We start from the raw sequence: 24,034 nt of genomic DNA on the forward strand, positions 1-24,034 counted from the left end.
AATGTAAACAATTCTGGTCGGTGTATGTCGGTGCATTACTTACGGAAAAACAATAAATGGGAGGGAGATGGGGGCGTTACTTATGGAAAAACAGTAAATTAAACTGCAGAAGCACTGGATTACATCAAGTACAAATTGAAATCAACAGCTAACTTATATCAAAAAAGTTAAAGAAATTTAGTTTTGATATAAGTTAGCTGTTGATTCCAATTTGTACTTGATGTAATTCATTGGCTAAATAGACCACTGAAAACCTTCTGCGCATGTCTGCTATGGGAGCGGTTCTTGGAAAGTAAACGTTTGCACAGAGTCCACACTCCTCATCAAGTGCCAATTGGTCTTCAGTAGAATTAATTAAAATGTAATAATTTTAATAACTATAATTTATTTATAGCATTTGCTTTTTGGGATTATTGAAATTGTTTCGATTTTCATAAACTTTATCTAATCTGAAAAATTAAGTTCCAATTTTGAAATGAATTCTTTTTCTATTTTCAGTCTAAAAAACCTACACCTTTGGCCTCCATTTTACAGGATTTTGAAAAAGTTGAAGGCAATGAGCCAGTCTTGGCTGGTCACATATTTTATATGTTAGTGCAACATTTTCCACCGAGGAAGATATCGGAATTGGCAACTGAAAAAAATGTAGCAAATGGTTTTCCTGTAGTTTCATTTTCTACTGTATTCCATGCTTGCAAAAAATTGAAAAGCTACAGAACATTTGTCAACATCAAGTCAAAGTCTGGAGAGTTCATTACTTTATGCAAGAAACCTGTGCATAAACTGTTTCACCACAGGTCCAGCACCACCACCAGTAACCCAATAGGTAATAAAATTAATATAATTTTTCATTTAACTTTGGTTTACTTTACACATAGAGAAGACTTATCATTTTTAAGGACTCTTAGGAATACTACATCTTTGTGCAAAGATTTAGAAGTACTAATACTCAATATAAAAAGCATTAAATAAAACGGTTAAGAAAAGAATTTCAGATAAACATAGAAAACAATTAGAAGTAAAATTAAAAAACCTAAAAAGAAATCATCCATCTCTTCCAAATAACCTATTCTTAGAGAAGTTCCCAGATCATGTAGAAATTAGGGATGTTTTGTTAGGCAGTATCATAGATAGGAGTATTTTATATATCTGGGAGGATAATAATGCAGATAAAGAATTCAACAGTCTAGTAGTTTTGAAAATAACAAGTATACTGTTGAATATGATAAGGAAGATGAAGTAATGGAAGAGGTGGTATTAACTAAATATGAATTAGCAGCAGACTATAAAAATAACAAATTAATTTTTATCTAAAGTTTTTTTTACATCCGTGTCATTTCTTTTTTGCATGATTACAAAATAAATTTAGTTTTAGTTATAGTCTTACGAGTTTTCGTAGTTTTAGTAAAAAATCTTAGTCTTAGTAAAATTTAAAGTAATTGCTTTTTCCATTGTTTAATTGACATACATAATTGTTGATGTTAATTGTACTTATTTTCTTGTTTTAAAATTATTATACTTTCATCCAGAATTTAAAATCAGTACAAGAAAATTTTAATTAATTTCTTGTTAAAAAAAAAATACTGAAAACTTTTTATCCTGGATTTTGAATCTGTCCAAGAAAATTTAGATTTTCTTATTTTGTTGTTTAAAAAAATTTAATTAAAACCTTTTATTCTGAATTCAAAATGTCTGCTGGGAAATTTTACTTAGTTACGTTTACTTCTTGTTAAAAAGAAAAATTATTGAAAACTTTTATACTGGAATTTAAATCTTTCCAAGAAAATTTAGATTTTCTTATTTCATTGTGTAAAAAAATTAAATTTAAAGTTAAATTATTTTGTTTAAAAAAAAATATATATATTGAAAACTTTATCCTGGAATTTAAATCTGTCCAAGAAAATTTAGATTTTCTTATTTAAAAAAATTATTTAAAACCTTTTATTCCAAATTCAGAATGTCTGCTGGAAAATTTTAATTATTTTCTTGTTTTAAAGGCATTTTCAAACTTATCTTAATTTTTTTTTTTTCTGAATTTAAAATAAAATCAATTTTTTTTTTCAATAAATTTAAATTGAATTTGTCTTTTTGCTTAATTTCTCACATCTTTGAAAAATTTATAAGAATTTGAGTAAAATCTTAGTTACATTGACATTAGGAAATGTCAATCCTAAAGTTCTTTTAATATTTTTGGTATATACATAAACATTCATTTATTTTATACAAAACTGAATAAAATATGCTTATAGTAAAAAAAAACGTTTTTTTTTTGTTTGTTTTTTTTTTCGTTATTACATTAAATGTTTGTTTCTTTATATAGTTACTATCGAGATTACGAACGTGTTGTTTTTACGTTTTTGAAATAATTTTTGTCCCTTTGATGCTACTGTATTTGACAAATCCAGGAACATCCGCTTCCGCTAATGACAGATAACAATTTTCGAAAAGGTGGTTTTCAGGGACTCTTAGTTTTAACAATCATTTTATTTAAAAAATACATGGAATATAATATATAAGGTACTTGTGCACTTATTGAACCATGCTGAAATAATATTATTTTGAAGCCATTCTTAACATGGGGAGAGGAGGGTGTTTTGTAACTTCTGTACTTTCAGTTAACAAATTAATAAAATAAAAATATTGTAAAACTTTAATTTAACTTGAAAATACTATTTAAAAATAGCGCGGTTCAATAAGTGCACTAGCACCATGTATAAATATGGACAGATTCTTATAAATGAAGAATGGAAGCACCCATTGCTTACTAATTTTGTACAGATAAGTGATTTTTTGGCAGTTATATATATTTTTTAGATTTCGATTACGTTAAATTTGTTGATTTTTCATGAAATCTTTTTACAGAAAACCGATGAAAAACAATATATATATTGTATATTTTTCGATTAAACCTTTTATGATTTTAAAATTTGGTCAGTGAAAGTGCACTAGGGAACCACCCGAAGATTTACCTTGGAGAAGTTGATTTTTTTTTTTTTTTTTTTGCAGACCCGAATACACCTATAAATAATTAAATATAAAAACCCAACATAAGGGTAAATCTTCGGGTGGTTCCCCAGTAGGAGTGTCAGAAGCTGCCATTGAAAACCAGTGAATAAACACTTGATTATATAGACTTTCTCTGTTTCTAAGCTTATAATCAGTATGAAAATGTAATTTCAAACCCTAATTTTCTTTTTTTTCAGTAAAACGAGGAAAGACTAAATTTTAAAATAATGAATGATTTAATCGAAAAAAAAATGTTTGTTTTTTTTTTTTTTCATTGGTTTTCTTTCAAAAAGATTTCACAAAATCAACGAATTTTAACTGAAACCAAATCTAAAAAATATATATAAATGCCAAAAAATCACTTACCTATAAAAAAAAAGAAACTAAGCAATGGGTGCTTCCATTCTTCATTTATAAGAATTGTTCATATTTTATATTTCATGTATTTTTTAAATAAAAGGATTTTTTAAAGCAAGGATCCCAGAAAATCGCATTTTCGCAATTCATCTCCGCCATTAGCTTAAAGTGGTGTTGCTGCAAATTTTCACATTATTAAATACGGATGTCTGAAAGGGGCATAATTATTTCCAAAATGTAAAAACAACGCGTTAGAGCAAATACATTTTAAAAGTAATCTTGATAGTAACTATATGAAGAAACAAACATTTAATGTTAATAATAACAACGAACACTTTTTTTTTGTTTTTACTATAAGTATATTTTATTCATTTTTAAAAAAATGAATGAATGTTTATGTAAAAAAATATTAAAAGAAAATTTTAGGATTGACATTTCTTAATTTTCAATGTAACTAAGATTTTACTCAAATAATTTCTTATAAATTTTTCAAAGATGTGAGGAATGAAACAAAAAGACACAAAGAAATTCAATGCATGGCGGCTAGTTCGCTTTGTTTAAAAGAAATAAGAATTAATTTTGGTTGGCTGCTCTTTGCTTTATGACATGTGACTTATCTTCCCTTTGTAATTATTATGACATTTTTGAAGTTGGTCCCGATGGGTTACCATACATGAAAATCGGCTCACATTTCAGTCAACAGTTTTCATCGATTAAATGAAAACCAGTCAATGAAATTGATTTTTTTTTCTTCTTCTCTCTAAGAAATACATGAGTTTTTGATTTAATATATTTTATTTCTCCTTTATGGAGTAGTAGGTTTTTTTTTTTAATATCTAAAAAAAAAACATTGAATGAAATAGAAATAATTGTCGTAATTAAATGGAACTTTCTGTGCAATATAACAAGATTATAAGGTTTCACTTAAAAAAAAAAATTCAACGTGGTTTTAAAAAAAAAGATTTTAAACTTTGGACTTTACAGGTAAATTTGCAAATAACTATTTTTTTTTTTGTTTTAAATTAGCTTATTTTATTTATTGATCTTTTATCTTCAATTTCTCATATATAAATTTGAGGTGAGAAAAATTAATTATTTTCATTTTAATAGACATTTCAAAATGGGGAGGATGAATTTAAAAAAACCTTGTCTAGAATATTATATTGGGTTTATTGGAAAGAGCATAAAATTTCACATTGAAACTGAAAATATTGTAAAAATTGAACCAATAGAAAAATTTTGATATTTTTAAAGTGAAAAAATTGAAAAAAGTTTAACTCGTAAAATTCAATTGATTTCATTACGTAAACAAAATGGCTGCATGAACGCAACACTGTTTTTTTTTTTAAATAAAAATATTTCTATTTTTTAAATGACTTTTATAGTTTATTTTGGAAGTATATTCCATAAAGAAAATAAACCTTGAAAAGAGAAATTACGAGTCTTTTATATTTTATTCGCAGTTTTGTTAGGTGTGTCAAAAATTCCCAAAAAATTCTGACACACCTACCCCTAGTGCACTTTAACTTTTTTTTTCTAGACAAGCGAAAAAGAAAACAATTTTTTCTTTTTTTGGTATAATTTGCCGTTCTTAACATGAGTGAGGTTGGGGTGTCTTCCGACAGCCGTTCTTAGTATGGGGAGGTTGGGGGTGTCTATTCTGTCTGCTACAATAACTGCAAATTTCTCTGACACCTGTAAACAGTTGGGTACTTGTACAGTTTAATCAAGACATTAAAAAATTAAAATATCGAAAAAGGTTATATTGTACATATCCGTTTTGGACTGAAGATCTCCGAAAAAAAAAATAAGTAGTTTTTATTTTACAGCAGAAAAACATGTTTTTATGAGAGCGCGTTGAAGTCAGCCATTACGAAATTTGTTGAACACGCCACGGGGAGATAACTCCAGTTAAAGCGCCGACACTCCCTCCCCATCTTTATTAATAGCTTTTCTTCCTAAAAATCGAACCTTTTGCTCAGTATCATAAATTGTTTTTTCGCTGTAAAATAAAAACTACTCGATGAAATTAAGTGAAATTTTTTTTTTTTTTTACAGAGAACTTCGTTCCATAACGAATATGTATAATATAACCTTTTTCGATATTTTTAATGTCTTTATTAAACTGTACAATAATGATAATAAAAATGTTGAATATAAAAAAAAAAAAAACTTAAGCATAAATCTTCGGGTGGTCCCTCCAGTGCACTTTTACCATTTGGTCTTTGCTCATTTTAGGGTTTGAAATTACATTTTCATATTCTAGCTTGTAGACAGCGAGAGTCGATTTAATTAAATGTTTGGAATGGCAACTCGCCCAAAAATTCTGATACACTTACTTCTGCAGTTTACCAATTGTGCTGAAATAATAATGCTATTTAGAAATCTATTCTTAACATGGAGAAATGAGACTTTGTTTAGTATTCTGTACTTCCAACGCGCGCCACAGTTTTACCCCCCCCCTATATGTAACACATCTGCCTGCTTCCCACCTGACTACAACTTGGATGTCTTCAAGTCCAACGTTAACAAATTCCTAATGAACCGCCCCCTTAAGTAAACACTTCATCAAACCTCCACACTAACGTACTCTACTTGCAATAACCCTTATCCCTGAGTGGTTTCCGGGCCTTGATAAGTGGTGACCACCGTTATCCTTTCTTTACCATTTAATAGAAAAATCTTCAAATAAATTGCTAATTTTTTAAAAAAATTTTTACAGCATACAAAAATAATAAAAATGCGAGACAAAAATCGTGTTTACATTATCAACGCTTTAAAAACAACATTCCTATGTAGTGACGTTTTTTAAGCCGTGTTTTAAAAATCTGGTGCTAGTGCACTTACTGATCCGCGCTATTTTTTAAATCGTATTTCCAAGTTTAAAGTTTTATGATATGTTTTTTATTCAATTGTACGGTTAAAGTATAGAATAGTTACAAAACACCCTTCTCTCCCCATGTTAAGAATGGCTTTTTAAATAATAACGATATTATTTCAGCACGGACCAATAAGTGCACTAGCACAAAAATCCAGTAAAAATCAAATCACATTTTCCTGAAATTTTCGATATTCAATCATTATTAAATAAACTTATATATTAAAAGTAGGTTTCGTTAAATATATTAGCGGAAATATATTTTTTTTAGGTGTTCTACCCCCCCCCCCCATATTTCATGGTTCGAAAATTAAACAAAATAAATGTGGATTGATAAGTTTCAACATTTTTTAAAGCTGAAAAGATCAAATAATTAAAAAATAGTAATTTTTATATATATAAAATTCTGTTATTTATTTCACTTATCTCAAAGTTGTAAATAAAATTGGACATAAATTCAATATTGTGTTTAAAAAAAAACACTTTCTTGATAATTTTTGTCTCAGTAATATAATTATTCGAATTACAACAAAAAAAAACAATTCTAAAAAATAATTCTTTTTAAAAAGCTTTAAATGATATTCAAATATTACGCGATATGAAGTTTAAATGTATTTTTTTAATAACAGGTTTCCGATAATAAAAAAATATATTCATATAAAAAAATATAAGACTATTGAGATAATAAAAATTTTAAATCCAAAATCAACATTAAAAAAATTTGTTTTGATTTTATTATTTAAATTGATAGAGGGTGGTTCTTATGTTTGGCGCTTTTTTTTTTTTCAAAAATGTACGGAGACTTATAAAGAACATTATTTTTAAATACATGTGTCAACAGAAGACGTTAAAATTAATTTTATTTTATTAACTCTAATCTGTGTAGTTCGTTAATAAAAATGTATTTGTTTTACAAAAGGTAAGATTTATATTATTTTTTATCCATAGCAAAAAAAAAAAAAAAAAACCTTAATGATTATAATGCAAACGCTTATCCATAGAAATTAACACAAACACACGAAATGATGACGTCACTATTAATATGTGTACTACTGACGTTTTACACATCGCCGTGGAGGTACCTATTATACTTTCACCTTACAATTAAAAAGATATTGTAAAAATTGAATTTAACTTGAAAATCCTATCTAAAAAATAGAATAGTCCGTAAACTGTAAAAGTATCATAAATATGATTTTTTTTTTTTTTTTTTTTTTTTTTAATAATAATAATAATAATAAGTCGTTGAGAAATAATACCGAACAGTATTTGGGGATGTGAGGAGGGATTCCACTGAAATCTACGTTGTTAAATAATAATGATGACTTTCAAGGAATTCTAAGCACGTGACACGTCAGTAAAGATATGAGTAAGTGAGGTAGCAATGAAATAGAACGTTATAACTTCCTAAAAGTCATTAAATTTATTATTTTCAACAAAAAAAATTCTGCTAATATGATACTTAAGTCTGTAATCTATGATAATCGTCGAAAAAAAGGTTTTTCAAAAAACATAAAACCGCATTTTTAGAGGGTGGGCACTCTCGTACAGGTCCGCCAAATATTTTAAGAATAATATATATTTTTTTATATTCCAATAGTTTTTTTTTTTTATTATTATTATTTTTTTCTTAATCTTGCGTTATTTGCAAAAATGGAGCGATCGAAAGAAATCTTTTTCTTTTTTGTTTTTTTAACAAAATTTTTATTTATTTCTTTATAATCCGATTCAAAGATCATATTTATCTTTTTATGGGTTTAAATTCGATTATATCGTCATTTTGTCGTTATTATTTCTTAAAAACAATACATCTGTAGTGTTTTTTTTAACTGCAACAATTTCAATGGTCGACTGATATCTCAATTTCAGTCGCCCATTGCATCTCTATTTAATTCTGATTGTCTAGTTTGAAATTGCATTAATAATTTTGTTATTTTCTATCCATGGTTTTTTTTCTTTTTTCTTGAAGATATTAGCTAAAATGGGGCTTTAATTCCAATTTAACACTTCGTAATATCCAGTTGCGTATTTTTTTTTCTCAAGTCCAAATTCAAACAAGCCATCGCGATAGAATGAGTTCATAAAATGAACTCTATTTCAGACTATCTTGTCTTTTCTTTCTTTTTGACGAATTAACAGGATATGCTTTTAAATCACGTGACACATAGTCTCCAATCTGATTGGTCAATGACGCACGCGGTTATTGCAATAATATCCGTTTCTCTACCGACCGATATTTATTTATTATTTTTTTTTTTTTTGCAGTTTACGGACCATGCTGAAATAACATTCATTACTTACAACCCCATTCTTAAACATGAGGAGGGGAAGGCGTTTTGTAAATATTCTGTGCTTTCACATAACAATTTAATAAATGAAAAATATCGTAAACATTATTCTAAATATTTTCTTGACTTAATCTTTCGTACGTAATTTGGACTACATAACTACATAAATAAAAGTGGTTCTTATATATAAGCTTCATAAGCTACATTTACCATCCAAATGAATGCTACGAATTTTAAAAAGGCGAACCATTATAAGATATATTTGCCTTACTTAAAAAAAATGCTAGATTTATTTTTGGTGTCTTTAAAAAATCCCACCCAATATTTTTGCTGATGAAAAAACTATGTTAAAATTATTGTCCATGACTTAGTGTCTATCTCAATAAAAACATTGTTTCCGAAACGACTGTACAATTAATTGATTTTGTTTTGTTCCTCCTTATGAAACCGATTTTTAATTTTAATTATAAATTATCAATCATCTTACTAAATATCAAAATAGCTCTAGGAGATATATGCCTATTGAGCTTATTATATATCTACATTACAACGAGCACTGTTTTTCTTGTATTTTAATTAGATTAGTGATTTTACTATTACATTAAAATACACTCTGCTCTTTAGACTGCTGTTCTAATCCCCTTTAAATATATATGTAGAGTTGAATATAATAATCAAAGAGCAAAGCCCCCTCCCCCCGTGCGTGTCGTGCGGTCATACAACTTACCTTCGGATGGGATCTGAGAGAAAGAGAAATTAAAGATGGCAGCCATGGATTTATAAGGTGTAGTCTCGTGGAATCTCACGAAACCCTCATCTTCCACTGCACACATATGCAAATGGAATGGAGTCAGTTTTCTGATAAAATGTCTGTTGGCAGAGGCAGTTCGAGAGACGTGCTGGAAGTTGAGAAAGTTGTCAGTGACGAATTCTAGCTGGACTTTTGCGTATTGTATTTGGTTTATTTTGTTTTCTGTTTACCAGCCCATTTAATGTCAATATACATACAGAAAACATCGGTGAAAGTGCACTGGGGGACCACCCGAACGAAGACTTACCTTTAAGAAGTTGATTACGGGGCGGTTGAAAATAAATGCCTTTCGGAATAACACCCCCCCCCCAACCTTCCCATGTTAAGAACGGCTTTCACTATAAACACCCTTTGAAAGTTGGACAAGTGCACTTCGGTGGTTCCCCCCCAGAGCACTTTCATCAAAAAATCTTTGATGTGCGCACCTGTCACGGAACAAAACATGTTATATGCCAAAAATCGCGTATAATTTTATTTTCAGTTAAGAAAATCAAACTTTATGAGTAGTCAAAAAGGAACTGTCTTGCTTCGCCATCTTGAAAAAAAAAAAGGTAGATAAGTTTAAAATAATTATACTTGCGATACCAGCCTTGTAATGCTATCGATTTCACATTAATTGCTTTAAATTGTTTAAAAAAGAATTCTGTATAAAAATAAAACTAGTTGATCAATTTGTGACTTTTTTGATGATATTTTTGTTCCGTAACTGGTATCATAAAAAAATTTCTGTAGTTTTTTATTGTAAAACTTGTCGAGAGTGTTCTGTTTTGGGGTTGTTTTGAAAATGGAACAGAAATTTAAATTTCGTTCCGTTCAACCTTTTTCTTAAAATTGCGCATGCGCCAACAAAATTGAAAACTCACCATTCACATTCGAAATGTCAACTTTTATAGGTTTTCGATTAATGCTGACAAGGTTGGGATGTCTATTCCGAAAGCCGTTCTTAACATGGGGAGACTTGGAAAACCTCATCAGTATGCTCTGTATTTAAGAATTCAGGTGATAAGTTATCTCCCTCTCAGTACAAACCAATAAGTCTCCTGTGTGTCATGAGTAAGTTGCTGGAATCCATATTAAACAAAGAAGTAGTCAACCACCTCAGCAGAAATAACCTTCTTAGTGACATGCAATATGGTTTCCATTCTCCCAGATCTACAGCAGATGTGCTAACTGTTATATCTCATAGGATTAGTGAATCTCTCGACAAAGGCTTCCTTTCTAGGGCAATTGATCTTGACATATCAAAGGCCTTCAATAAGGGCCTACTTCACAAGATTTACAGGTACAGTATAACTGGAAATGTTTTCTCAATCATTGAATCATTTCTCTGATAGGCTCATAAGAGTAGTAGTTGATGGGCAGAAATCAGAGGCTAACAGTATTAATGCTGGTGTCCCTCAAGGGTCCATCCTGGGTCCAACTTTCTTTCTGATCTACATCAATGATCTCCCAAAACACGTACTTCAATCATTCGTTGACATCTATGCTGATGACACGACCATCTATGGCAATACATCTAAGGCCATAAATGACAAAGTTCTCTCTGATTCTCTCTTCTCTGATCTTGAGCGCGTAGTAAAGTGGGGGAAGAGGTGGCTGGTTGCTTTTAATGCATCTAAAACCAAACTCCTATCTTTACATCATCAACGCTCTGATCCCCATCTGGCATCAATTGAAATGGATGGCTCTCGCCTAGGGGAGGCTCCATGTTTTGATAAGCTTCTGGGATTGACCTTTACTCCTGACCTGAACTGGAAGATGTACATCAAGTCTGTTGCCAAGGTCGCTGGAAAAATGGTAGGATCCTTCTACCGCTCCAGAAGATATCTTACTGCTGATGCAATTCTCTATCTATATAAAAGCCAAGTACGTCCAAGGATGGAGTACTGCTGCCACCGTGGCCTAGTGGGGGACGCCCTTTTCTCTTCCCTGCAACCTCTCTCCCACAGAAAAAACGTTGCGAGCCTGTCTTTGTTTAATCGTTATTTCCATGGCAAGTGCTTGTCTGAGCTCCAATCTCTGATCCCCCTTCACCAGTCTTTCACAAAAAACACCTGTCTAGCTGAAACTACTGTCAGTAATTTTCCCCACTCTTTATCTGTGCCTAAATCAAAATGTAGATTCCATGAACAAAGCTTCTTTCTTAGAACTGCACACCTGTGGAACTCTCTTCCATTTTCCTGTTTCCCACCTGACTACAACTTGGATGTCTTCAAGTCTAACATAAACAAATTCCTGATAAACCGCCCCCTTTATCAAATCTCCATTACTAATGATGACTACAATATTATCCCATTGACTATTGTACATGCAATAACCCTTATCTCCGAGTTGCTTCCAGGCCTTGATAAATGGTGACAACCATGTAAAAAAAAAAAAAAAAAAAATTGGGGGATGTTTATTCCGAAAGCCATTTTTTGTTATCAGCATACCCGAAAATAAAAAATCGACATTTCAAATACCAAAAATTTTATCAAATTGACTTTTTCATTTAAAAATTAAATTATTTCGGTTTTGTTAAAAAAAAATTTACTTTTTGGTATTTTTTTTTTTTTTTACATTAGGTCCACCGCCACAAGATTCTTTAAAATGACAACTTTTATAGTTCCATGCGATTTTCTTAACTGAAAATAAAACTATACGATAGTCGATATTAAGAATACGAAAATTGCATGGAAATTTTGCAGAAATAAGTAGTTATCGAGATATAAAAAACTGTATTATGCAAATGCATTGTATTCTTTAGCGGCCATCTTTTTTACGCCCGCGCGCACGCACCATAAACACATTACTTATCTACGACGACCTGCCACCTAGTGGAAGCAATAAAAAGACTTCCATCCCCCTCCTCCACCTAACGGAAATCTGCTTTTATGAGACTGAAACTCAGACTGTGTCCTCCTACCCCCACCCCGACCAAATTTGGTCATTTTTATACATTAAGTCTACCGGGACAATTTTCTTTTAAATTAAATTCAATTTTTACGATATTTGTAAGTTGAAAGTACAGAATAGTTATAAAACACCATCCCCTCTCCATGTAAAGTATGCGTTACTAAATAAGGTATTTTTTACGACCTGCCCCAGCGTAGTAATAATCCCCCTCAAACTCCCCATGTTAAGAACGGCTTTCGAGGTTGAGGGTGTTTATTCCAAAATCCGTTCTTAACATGGAGAGGTGGGGGTGTTTATAATACACTGGGGCACTAGGTGTATCAGAAGCGGCCATTAAAAATGATGATAAAAACTTTAATAATTCAACTTACTATCTTTCAAAGCTTATAACTAGAAAAATGTAATTCAAGCCCTAATTTTTTTTCAATTAAAGGAGCAAAGACCAAATTTTTAAAAAAAGACAGCTTTAATAGCAAATTATGCAATATTTGTTTAAATCGGTTTTCTTTAAAAAAGATTTGAAGAAAACCAACGTATTTTAACTTGCTTCGAAAATGCCAAAAAATCACTTACCTATAAAAAAAATGCTATTAAATGGGTAGTTCCATTCTTCATTGTTAAGAATTTATTTATATTTTAAATTCCATGTATTTTTTTTTAATAAAAGGATTTTTTAAAGCGAGGGTCATAGAAAATCGCATTTTTGTAACGCGTTTTGCGCCATAAATGAAGGTGCTGCTAATTTGCAATTTATCAAATATGGATTCGTCAAAGGGACATAATTAATATCTTTTTTATTGCGTGCTGCTAACCAAAATTAGTATTTTTGGTTCTCTGTGGGTAAAACAAAAAAAAAAAAAGCACACATCACTTATAAGTTTTTCCCGTTAAACAAAAAATCCAGTCGACCGATTTCTTTATGAAATACACGAGTTTTTGATTATCATATCTTATTTCTACTTTATCGACTGGATATTTTTTAAATATCTAAAAAAAGAAAACATTGAATGAAATAGAAAAAATTGCCGTCAGCGTCCGGTATTTACTTGACGATATAAGCATAACATGAGCTTTCATTTAAAAAAAAAAAAAAAAAAAAAAAAAGAAAATGCTTTTTAAAAAAAAAGGTTTTACACTGGACTGTACGGGTAAATTTCCAAAAAACACTTTTTTTGTTTTAAATTAGAATATTTTATTTATTTATCTTTTATCTTCAAATTGTGATATATAAAACTTTGGTACATAAATTAATTATTTAATTTTTAATAGAAATTTCAAAATGGGAGTGTGAATTCCAAAAAAAAAAAAAGTTTGTCTAAAATATTATATTGGGTTTATTGGAAAGAACGTAAAATTTCACATTGACCCTGAAAATATCGTAAAAATTGAACGAATACAAAAATTTCGATAGATTTTTAAAGTTTAAAAATTGGAAAAAAAAAAATTAACTCGTAAAATTCAATTGATTTCATACGTAAAAAAAATGGCTGGTGGAACGCTAGGTGTATCAGAATTTGGGGGGAATTTTTCACACCCCTAACAGAAAACTGCAAATAAAATATAAACAACTCGTAATTTCTCTTTCTAAAGTGGGTTATTTATTTTCTTTATAGAAGAATAAACTATTTAAGTTGTTTAAAAAATAATAGAAATATTATGTTTCATTTTTTAAAAAACAGTGTTTACAAAGTGCATGCGTGCGTTCAGGCAGTCATTTTTTTTTACGTAATGAAATCAATTGATTTTTACGAGCTGAATATTTTTCAATTTTTAAACTTTAAAAATCTATTAAAAAAATTTCTATTGGTTCAATTTTTACGTTTTTTTCAGGGTGAATGTGAAATTTTATGCTCTTTCCTATAAACTGAATATAATATTTTAGACAAACGTTGTTTTATAAATTCACCCCCCTCCCCCATTTTGAAATGTCTGAGAATTTTAATAATTAATTTTTGTGCACAAGTTTTATATATCACAAATTGAAGATAAAACATCAATAAATAAAATAATCAACTTTAAAACAAAAAAAGAACAGTTATGTGCAAATTTACCTGTAAAGTCCAAAGTGTAAATCCTTTTTTTTTTTCGATAACCACGTTTTTTTTGTTTTGTTTTTTTTAAGTGGAAGCTTATTTTTTGTTTAGAATTTTCCAGTCAATATTTTTCGGTCAGTGTATATTTTTATATTTAATTCCCGATTTCCTTTTTTTTTTTTTTTTCGATATAAAAAAAAAAAGACGATACCGAATAATGCAGATTTATAGTATAATAAATCAAAAATTCAAGTATTTCTTTGAGATATTAAAAAAAAAATATTACATTTACTATGCTTGTTAATCTGTAATCCGTGTAAATCCAAAAATAAAAGATACCAGTTTTCACGTATTATAGCATAAAAACGCCAACAGTAAAAAAAAAAAAAAAAAAAAAAGGACGATAAGTTATCTCCCTTTTAAAAGTGGAAAATTTGAAGGAATATATTCCCATATCGAGATTACTAACGTTTCTGAATTAGTGTTTTTTTTACACTTATAGGCTTCCGTAGATAACAAAGTGAGAATCGTAACATCCGGTTTCTTTAATGGACGAAACTAGTATTATCGATACGACGATTTACCGTGACATGTGGTTGAAAAATCCTTCCATTTAAAAAATACATGGATTATAATACATAAATATGAATAAATTCTCATACAGGAAGATTAAAAGAAAGCATATCTTAGTCATGTGGAACAGGTAAGTGATGTTTTGCCAGTTAAATAAATATCATAAGATTCAACTCGTGTTATTTGTTCGACATTCCGTGAAATGTTAAGTGAAGAAATCCAAGGAAAAAATAAATAAAATTGTTTATTTCTCTATTAAAGCTTTTATGATATTAAAATTTGGTCTTTGCTTGTTTTATTGAAATAAAATTTACGGGTTTAAATTACATTTTCATATTGTTATAATCTGATAGACGTATAGGTGTCTATTCAAACAAATGTTTGTTATGGCGACTTGGCCAAAAATTCTGATACACCTAGTGGAACGCGCACCGGCACTTTGTAAACAGTTTTTTAAAAACTAAAAAATAATATTTCTATTATTTTTCAAACAACTTTAATAGTTTATTTTGGAAGTATATTCCATACAGAAAATAAACAACCCACTTTAAAAAGAGAAATTACGATTTTTTTTTTGTATTTTATTCGCAGTTTTCTGTTAGGGGTGTCAAAAATCCCCCCCTCCCCCCAATTCTGATACACCTACTGGGGCACGTCGTAAAAATTTCCCTTAAATATTTCAGGTTCGCAAGAAAATAAAAGGTGCAAGTCTATAAATAGGCCACAAGTAATCTTTTTTACTATAAAAATCTGAAAAAACTCTTTATAATGTACGTACTTGTCACTGCATGAAAATGTCATATTCCAAAAATCACGTAAATCGATCAAGTAGTTTTTTTTTTCATTTAAGAAAATCAAATATTATCGAATGATTCATCGATGAAAAAGCCAAGCGTCATCTTCTTTGAGAGATAAAGCAACTAAGGACCCCTGGCGGAAATATGGGTCAACAAGGGCAGTACATGCAGACCATCGAATATTTTATCAATCAAGTAATTTTATTTATTTATTTATTTATTTTTTTTTTTTTTTAAGAAAATCAATTTTTACGATTTCTAGGAATAATAAATAAATAAATTGACTTCTTTTAATAAAGAGAGTGTGTCTTTGGGTTTGTATTGTTTTTTTGAATGTCGAAAACCCTTTTTGGGTTTGTATTACTGTACACATAGATTTGAAAAAGCTGTCAAAAAACAAATAAATGTCATCAAAGGCAAGATAAGTTACTTTTCTACTTAAATTTTTTAGTATTTTTATTCAATGTAACATGTTTATTCAGTTCGAAATACATACAATATTTACCGATGTATTGGAAAATTTAAAATGGCGCCGGCTTCTCTGTTGAACACGGTATGTTTGGGAAAATGGGTTAAAAATAATAAAAAAAATATACAAGATACTGTTAAAAACCCACCGAATATATGTCGGCCTATGTCACGGTAACATATTGAGCAACTTTCTAACAGTATTTCGTCTAGTTTTTTTTTATAACCCCTTTTCCCAAACTTACCGTATGAAAGAGAGTCGGGCGCCATTTTAAATTTTCCAACACATCGGTAAACACTGTTTTTCGAGCTGAATATATACAAATTTGATTTTCTTAAAAAAAAAATTTTTTTTAAGTACTTGATTGATAAAATATTCGATGGTCTGCATGTACTGCCCTTGTTGACCCATATTTCCGCCAGGGGTCGTTAGTTGCGTTATCTCTCAAAGAAGATGACGCTTGGCTTTTTCTTTGATGAATCGTCCGATAATATTTGATTTTCTTAAATAAAAAAAAAAACTACTTGATCGATTTACGTGATTTTTGGAATATGACATTTTCATGCAGTAACAAGTACGTACATTATAAAGATTTTTTTCAGATTTTTATTGTATAAAAGATTTGTTGTGGCCCATTTATAGACTTGCACCAAATAAAAATAATAAATAAAAGAGAACATTTAAACTGAACACTAACCTTTTAAAATTACGGCTTTTATTGTTTTTCGAGTACGCTGAAAATGAATATCATATTTAAACTTTCCACGGACTCCGGGTATTAAGATACCTTGGTCAAATAACACGGCAAATAAATAAAAATAAGATTTTTTTTTCCGAACAAAAAGATTCGAAAAAAAAACAAAAAAAAACGCGCAAGAAAATACAATTTTAATAAACAATTTTAATAAACAATTTTTGAATTAAAGCAAGATTTAAAATAGAACTGGGGGAAAAAATGTCAGCGATTTTTTTTTTTTTTTTTTTAATATTCAAAGAAAGTGAAGAAAAAAATGAAATTCTTATGATAAAAAACTGTGAAAAAGTGTCAGTTGATATTTTGAATGAAGCGAACTGTTCAGCCGGAAAAAAAAAAAAAAAAAAAAAAAAAAAAAAACACCATCCCATCTCATTATTAAAAACAGAAAATGAAAATGAGAACCCAATGAGGGTTTGTATTACTGTACACATAGATTCGAAAAAAAACCACCGAATATATGTCAAGTTATGTCACGGTAACATATATTGAGCAAATTTCTAACAGTATTTTGTCTAGTTTATTATTTATTATACCTTTTTCCGAACTTACCGTGTTAAAGAGAGAGTCGGCCGCCATTTTGAATTTTCCAATACATCGGTAAACACTATATGGTTTTTGAGCTGAATAAACATGTTAAATTGAATAAAAACACGAAAATTATATCCAGTTTGGTAGAAAAGTAATTTATCTTGCCTTTGATAACATTTATTTGTTATATATTTGTTTTTTGACAACTTTTTCGAATCTATGTGTACACTGTACAGTAATACAAACCCGCGCTATATTTTTAATCGTATTTCCAAGTTTAATTAAAGTTTTATGATATGTTTTTTTTTGTTGTTGTTTTTTTTTTGTTTTTTTTTTATTCAATTGTAAGGTTGAAGTATAGAATAGGTACAAAACACCCTCCCCTCCCGGCCCTCCCCATGTTAAGAATGGCTTTTTAAATAATAACGTTATTATTTACGTCCGGATCATCACTCTGCAGTCTGCACTAGTACCGAATACTGATTTCGGTACTTGTACAGTTTAGTCAAGACATTAAAAAATGAAAATATCGGAAAAAGTTTAAATTGTATGTATTCGTTATGGAACGAACTTCTCCGAAAAATAATTTCATCAAGTATTTTTTTTTTTTTTTTTTTTTTTTTTTTTTTTACAGCGAAAAAGCAATTTGTTATGATACCGAGAAAATGTTCGATTTTTAGGAAGAAAAGCTAGTATTAAAGATGGGGAGGGGTGTCAGCGCTTTAACTGGAGTAATCTCCCTTTGGCATTTCTAAAATTCAAACAAATCTTTTTTTAAATCCTAGATTTAACGCGCTCTCATAAAAACGTGTTTTTCCGCTGTAAAAAAAAAAAAAACAAACAAACTACTTGATGAAATTAAGTGAAATTTTTCTTTTTTCAGAGAACTTCGTTCCATAACGGATACATACAATTTAATTTTTCGATATTTTCATTTTTTTAATGTCTTGATAAAACTGTAAAAGTACCCTGATTTCTCTCTGATTTTCACAACAGGTGCCTGAAAAAATGGCGTCTCAATTTTTGACGATAAACTGTAGAAGTACCAAATAATCTTGTAGTACGACTGTTGAATTTTATTCTTTCGATTACTTTTTGATTGTATTGGCGCATTGGCAAAAAATAAATAACACGGAACGAAATTTAAATTTCCGTTCCATTTTCAAAACAACCCCAAAACAGAGCGCTCTCGACAAGTTTTACCGTCTTTTTAGGTTTTAGTAAGAACCGTAAAAGTAAATACAAATTGGGTAAGTATGAAGAATTATCCACCCTCGAAAATTCCTTTAAAATTACCACTCTTATGTTTTCGGGGTCGCTGAAAACGAAAATAACGTTTAAAATTACGGCAAACGAGTAGTTTCCAAGATCTGAAGAAATATTAGTTTAAAAAAGTTGGATCACTTTTCTATAATAATTTAAAATAAAATGACCACGATTTGGGGGGGGGGGGTTCTTTCCACCCTCGGAAAATCCTTTAAAATTCCAGGAAACAAGTAGTTTCCAAGCTATGAAGAAATGCACTCACTTTATGGTCACTTTTTTTTTTTTTTTTTTTTTTTTGAGGGAGGAGGGGTGGAGACTGCCGGTTTGTTTTTCTTTCTTTTTTTTATATTCAATTATAGAACTTGTATAGTTTTTTGACGGGTGCTTATGCAGTTTACTTAACCGTTTTAACGTAAGTAACACGCCGACAGTAACCGAGCAGAAGAACTGTTTAATATTTTACAAAAATTCTGTTTACATTTGGTGAGAGGCGGAGGGTGTTGTGGCGGCCGCGGCCGCCAACGTCCCCCCACCACCACCACCACGCTATCCACCGCCTCCCACAAAATGTAAGCAGAATTTTTGTAAAATATTAAACAGTTCTTCATAAGCGCCTGTTAAAAAAACTATACAAGTTCTATAATCGAATATGATAATATCCCTCTCCAAAAGAAAAGAACGAAAAACAAACCGCAGACCCCCACCCCCACCCCTCAAAAAAAAAAAATGACCATGAAGTGAGTGCACTTGCACTGCATTTCTTCATATCTTGGAAACTACTTGTTTCCTGGAATTTTAAACGTTAGTGGTAATTTTAAAGGATTTTCCGGGGTGGAAAGAAAGCCCCCCCCCACTCCCCAAGAAATTGTGGCCACGGTACTCCTGCAGTATTTTACCCACCGATTTCACGATCTTAGCCGAGCGTTGACGAACGCTTTCGGCGTTAACGCCGACGAAAGCCGAGAATTCGGAACTACGGTGCAAGAACGCTAAAAGTATGTGAAATAGCAACAACATTACAAGGAAAAGATATTACACACACACAACAAAATGGATAAAATTAATACACAAAAATTTGGATAAAATAAATCACAAACACTTACCGTAAGTTTTTTTTAAAGTAAAATAAATTTATTTTGTTGAATATTTTTTTTTTTTTTTTTTGTTCATTTTGTTTTCCGATAGCTTTTTTTTTTGGGGGGGGGGTAAGCAACAGTAATAAACACTTCAATGTTTTTTTTTTGTTTGTTTTTAACAAAACGTTATTAAACAGTAACAACAATGTTTTGTTTTGTTTTTATTACTGTTTATCTTTAGTTCCGACTGGAAGATTTTCTACTGACTGTAGAGGCAAAGTAGGGAGCAAAGGGTTTTCAGAGGATGTGGAAAGAAGCTCCTTTCCAACCGGGTAGCCTTCCGCGATTTGATATCGCTAAATTAAATAGCTGAAATGAAAGGCTGTGTATTTTTACTTTGAACAATAAAATAACTGAAATGAAACGCTATGTGTGTAATTTCAATGAAAATTATTCGTCTGCTGCGCGTTCGTTTGAAGCGCCCTGATTGGCTGATAGAGTATCGTACCGCTCGCCATGTTCCGGCGTTTTCCGACGGATGTCGATCAACGCTCGGCTAAGATCGTGAAATCGGTGGGTAAAATACTGCAGGAGTACCAATTATTTATTTCTGTCCCCCTCCCGCTCCTCTCTGGCGATACACCTGTGACCTCCACTCTTAGCAATAGGGCAGGTCGATTTTGGAACTCCGGTGATGCACTGGTAATGCTAGTTATGGTTTGACATAAAAAAAAGTACCTACACGAAATATTTTTTGAAAATCGTTATTTTCACTTGAGGAAACGACTTTAAAAAGGTTGAAAAATTGCAGCTATTGAAAGTTTTTCGGTGAATTGTCAAGTACGTCCCGTCATCAAAACAATCCGTATCGTTAAGAAAATGGAATCATTATTTAGAATATGTTTTAAACTACATTTTAAATAAAATGAGTGAGGATAATTAATTAATAAAATAAATATTTATTATAAAAGCAAAATTGTGTTTTTAAAATAATAGCGATTGAAGTTTGCTTTTTCATTTCAGGAACTTTTTTCGGGTGGGGACATCTTAGATTTCACCGTTGTATTTCACACGCTCGTTATTGTTATTGAAAATTAACGTTTGTTTATCTTTAATTTAAATAATTTATAAGTTTAGGCTAAACACCAAATTATTTTGAAAGGAGAAACTAAAAAGGCTTGTTTAAAATATATATGGCGGAGTGAGTTGTACATATATATTTATTATATTTTAAGTGTCTGCAATAAATTTAAACGTATTTGTTTTATCCGCTGAAGAAATTTTTCCCGTTGTTGGTAAGTTAACATTTTACTTCTGTAATTTGTTTTTCGATTTCACATCGAATTATATTTGAAGGTTTTATTAAAGTATGGTAATATTCCAGTTTTATATTTAAAAAAAAAAAAAAAAAAATGGCTCATAGAATTTTAGCTCAAAATATTAAGGTTATTTCAGCCAGCACAGTACCAAAAAATGCATTTTTGGTACTGTGCTGAAATAACCTTAATATTTTGAAAGCTATTCTTAACATGGGGAGGGGACGGTGTTTTATAACTATTCTATTAACAACTTATATATATTAAGATAGCATAAGACTTGAATTTAACCTGAAAAAACTTTTAAAATAGCATGGTACTAAAAATGCATAAACATCCAATTTTATTCTACACATTCTTTAGAAAACATAACCAGATAAATCTTCAAGTTTTTCTACTAAATAAAAAATTACTTTGCAGAAAATTAGTGGCAAAATTTTTATTTTATTTATTTATTTATTTTTTTTTTTTCTAGGGAGTAATGGTTTTTAAGCAGTATTTTTCTAAAGTTATAGTTTTAAAATCAGATAACCTACAAAGTTTAATACGAGTAGATAAGGTTTTTCGGCATCAATGTTATTGTGCTTAAATAACTTGCTTATTTAGAAAGCCATTCTTAACATGGGGAGAGGAGGGTGTGTTGTAACCATTTTGTACTTTCACCTAACAATTTAATAAACAAATATCGGAAAAATTAAATTTAACTTAAAAATAGCATGGTAATATATATGCACAAGCACCGGTTTTTCAAACTCTAAACACTCATTTAAAATGGTCCAGCTACAGCAAAAATGAATCGCTTTATGGATACCTTCATATTATAGGAGGAGCTGAAGTCTGTTAAAAAAAGATGTCTAAACTAAGCACTACTATGCCTCTAATTTGGTCTAGTCGGATTATTCTGTGTCAAATCACAAAGGGCTTGACACCCATACCCATAGATTTGACTATAGTTTACACTGCAGATAGACAATATAGGAACTAAGAAATCCTGAAAATTTGAGCACATAACTCCAAGCGGTTTTGTTTTGGCGTTAGTCACATAATGTGACGCCCAGGCGACAATTTTGTGATGTCATTTCTCATTGAAAGATCGTATGGCCCTGAAAATTCATCCAGATAAGTTTTTCTTTTCTTTTTTTTTTTTTTTTTTTTTTTTTTTTCTTTTTTTTTTTTCTTTTTTTTTTTTTCTTTTTTCTTTTTTTTTTCTTTTTTTTTTTTGACCCAAGGAATCCAAAAATGGCGTCAGATTTTCTTAAAAATGAAGCCTTATAGAGATATTAAGGGTTTTTGGAATTTTTCACATGTGCCCCAAAATCCAATTTAAAAAAAAAAAAAAAAACGGTGTCGCTGGCATGGTAACACATTACTTTTTTCATATATATATATATATATATATATATATATATTTTAAACAGAATAAATTATCTTTGGACCAAAAATGGTTAAAAGTTCTTGTTTCGTTCACTCAGTTTCTATTGAAAGTTGAGCATATTTTTGGTGATAGTGAAAAAATATTCCCTCCCCCTATTGGATGTGATAATTTAGACATGTGTTAAACTTATGTCATACCTTAATTTTGGAATAAGCCAGATGCTAAAAGTAAACAGGCTCAATTCCATAAGATATTTACAATAAAAGTAGTTCTCGCAAAGCTTTTCTCCATATATTTATCTTGCACATTTAATTGTGTCTCCACCAAAAATGGTTAAAAGTTCTTTTGTTCACTCACATTGTTGAAAGTAAAAACTTTTGAAAAAGTCTTCAGACCATTCAAAAACCATGTACACTCATTTTCTGACTTTTTTAACTCTTCCCCTTGTTCCTTTTTCTTATACAAAACATAGCAATTTTGATAAGGGCTGTTTATTTTAGCTAGGCCCCTATTCGAGCAAACATACTATTTCATACACAAAAACGAATTTGAACTATTCTCAGAGAAGTACCTTTATGGGAAACAAGCAGTTTCGAACTGTATGGGGTTAAGTCAGGGGAGTGACCATTCATGCCAAATTTCATAAACAGGCGTCCATTAAAAAAAAAAAAAAAAAAAAGTTGCATATGTAAAGATAAAGTTGCAGTGAAATGGTATTCAGAAACTAGTAGATTTCACAACTAAAGTCAACATTTACATGCTGCTGTGTTCTTTATGTCATGTAAATGCAGAAATTTTTTATACTCTTGGTCAGTAATTGTGTATGTCCTTCGCTACATGTTGTTGAGGATACAACACAAAGAATTTTCTTGATGAGAACAAACAATGTACCATCAATCTGCAGCCAACTATATGTCTTGCATCGTCCATGGAGATGCATGAACTTGACAGTTACATTACCTTCCTCTGCATTTATTTCATTCACAATACCAACCCACCAGAAAGAGTTATAAATACAGGTTATATATTGGATTGGTGTGATGTCAGAGATCTAAAGAATTGATGGCAAGTTAGTCATGAATATCAATATATAGTTCATTCACACTGGACAACTTATGGCCAATTTGTGCTGTTCACAATGGTACAAAAATGTGACTAGATCTGGTTCCTGGCACTGGAAAACCTTGCTTCAAGCAACTTCTCACCTTCTCCATGGTTTCCTTACTGATCGCAAAGAAATGGATGGCAGACATCTGGTAGATAGCAAGCATGGCTTTATAATCAAAGATTTGATTATTTAGAGGCCATTGGAATGACTGCTTGGCCACATCTCGTTTTACTGAACCACCAATTTCATCACAAGGGGATTTTCCATTACTGGTGGCGAAGAAAACCCACTCACCTTTAATACCCAAGTCCTCCTGATGCGAGCATAAATTGATGAAATTCGTGAAGTTCTTATATTGAGCCCCGCAGCTATCATTTGTTCACATGCGGTAATAAGGTTTGGATTAAGTGAACAGTCAGTGTCTGAGTTTGATACACGAATGCAATGTCATGGGTTTTGTTATTGGAAATAAAACAAATGTGCTTTAGCTGCTGTCAGAAT

The 24,034-nt window shown here is 30.3% G+C and overlaps 2 protein-coding genes across 8 annotated transcripts in view; one reads left to right on the forward strand and one right to left on the reverse strand.

Moving 5' to 3' along the window:
- Positions 1–20,544, reverse strand: part of LOC145241319 (uncharacterized) — a 31,051-nt gene extending 10,507 nt beyond the window's left edge. The window contains exon 1 of the mRNA XM_080104135.1: positions 19,762–20,544. The gene's annotated coding sequence lies outside the window, so the exon portion shown is untranslated. The remainder of the gene's footprint in view (positions 1–19,761) is intronic.
- LOC145241317 (uncharacterized) overlaps positions 1–24,034 on the forward strand; it is a 148,138-nt gene that overhangs the window by 97,963 nt on the left and 26,141 nt on the right. For 2 of the 7 annotated variants that reach the window (XM_080104128.1, XM_080104129.1), the window contains one exon: positions 499–826. The exons of 2 other annotated variants lie outside the window; for them this stretch is intronic. In XM_080104128.1, coding sequence (XP_079960254.1) covers positions 499–826 — 328 coding nt within the window. Of the gene's footprint in view, positions 1–498; positions 827–19,650; positions 19,763–20,648; positions 21,030–24,034 lie in introns of those variants that run through there. 3 more of the 7 variants (XM_080104134.1, XM_080104132.1, XM_080104130.1) reach the window with 3 other exon arrangements.

Source organism: Euprymna scolopes, chromosome 20 (assembly GCF_053919585.1).
Source record: "Euprymna scolopes isolate OS-2025 chromosome 20, ASM5391958v1, whole genome shotgun sequence".
Lineage (NCBI taxonomy): Eukaryota > Metazoa > Mollusca > Cephalopoda > Sepiida > Sepiolidae > Euprymna > Euprymna scolopes.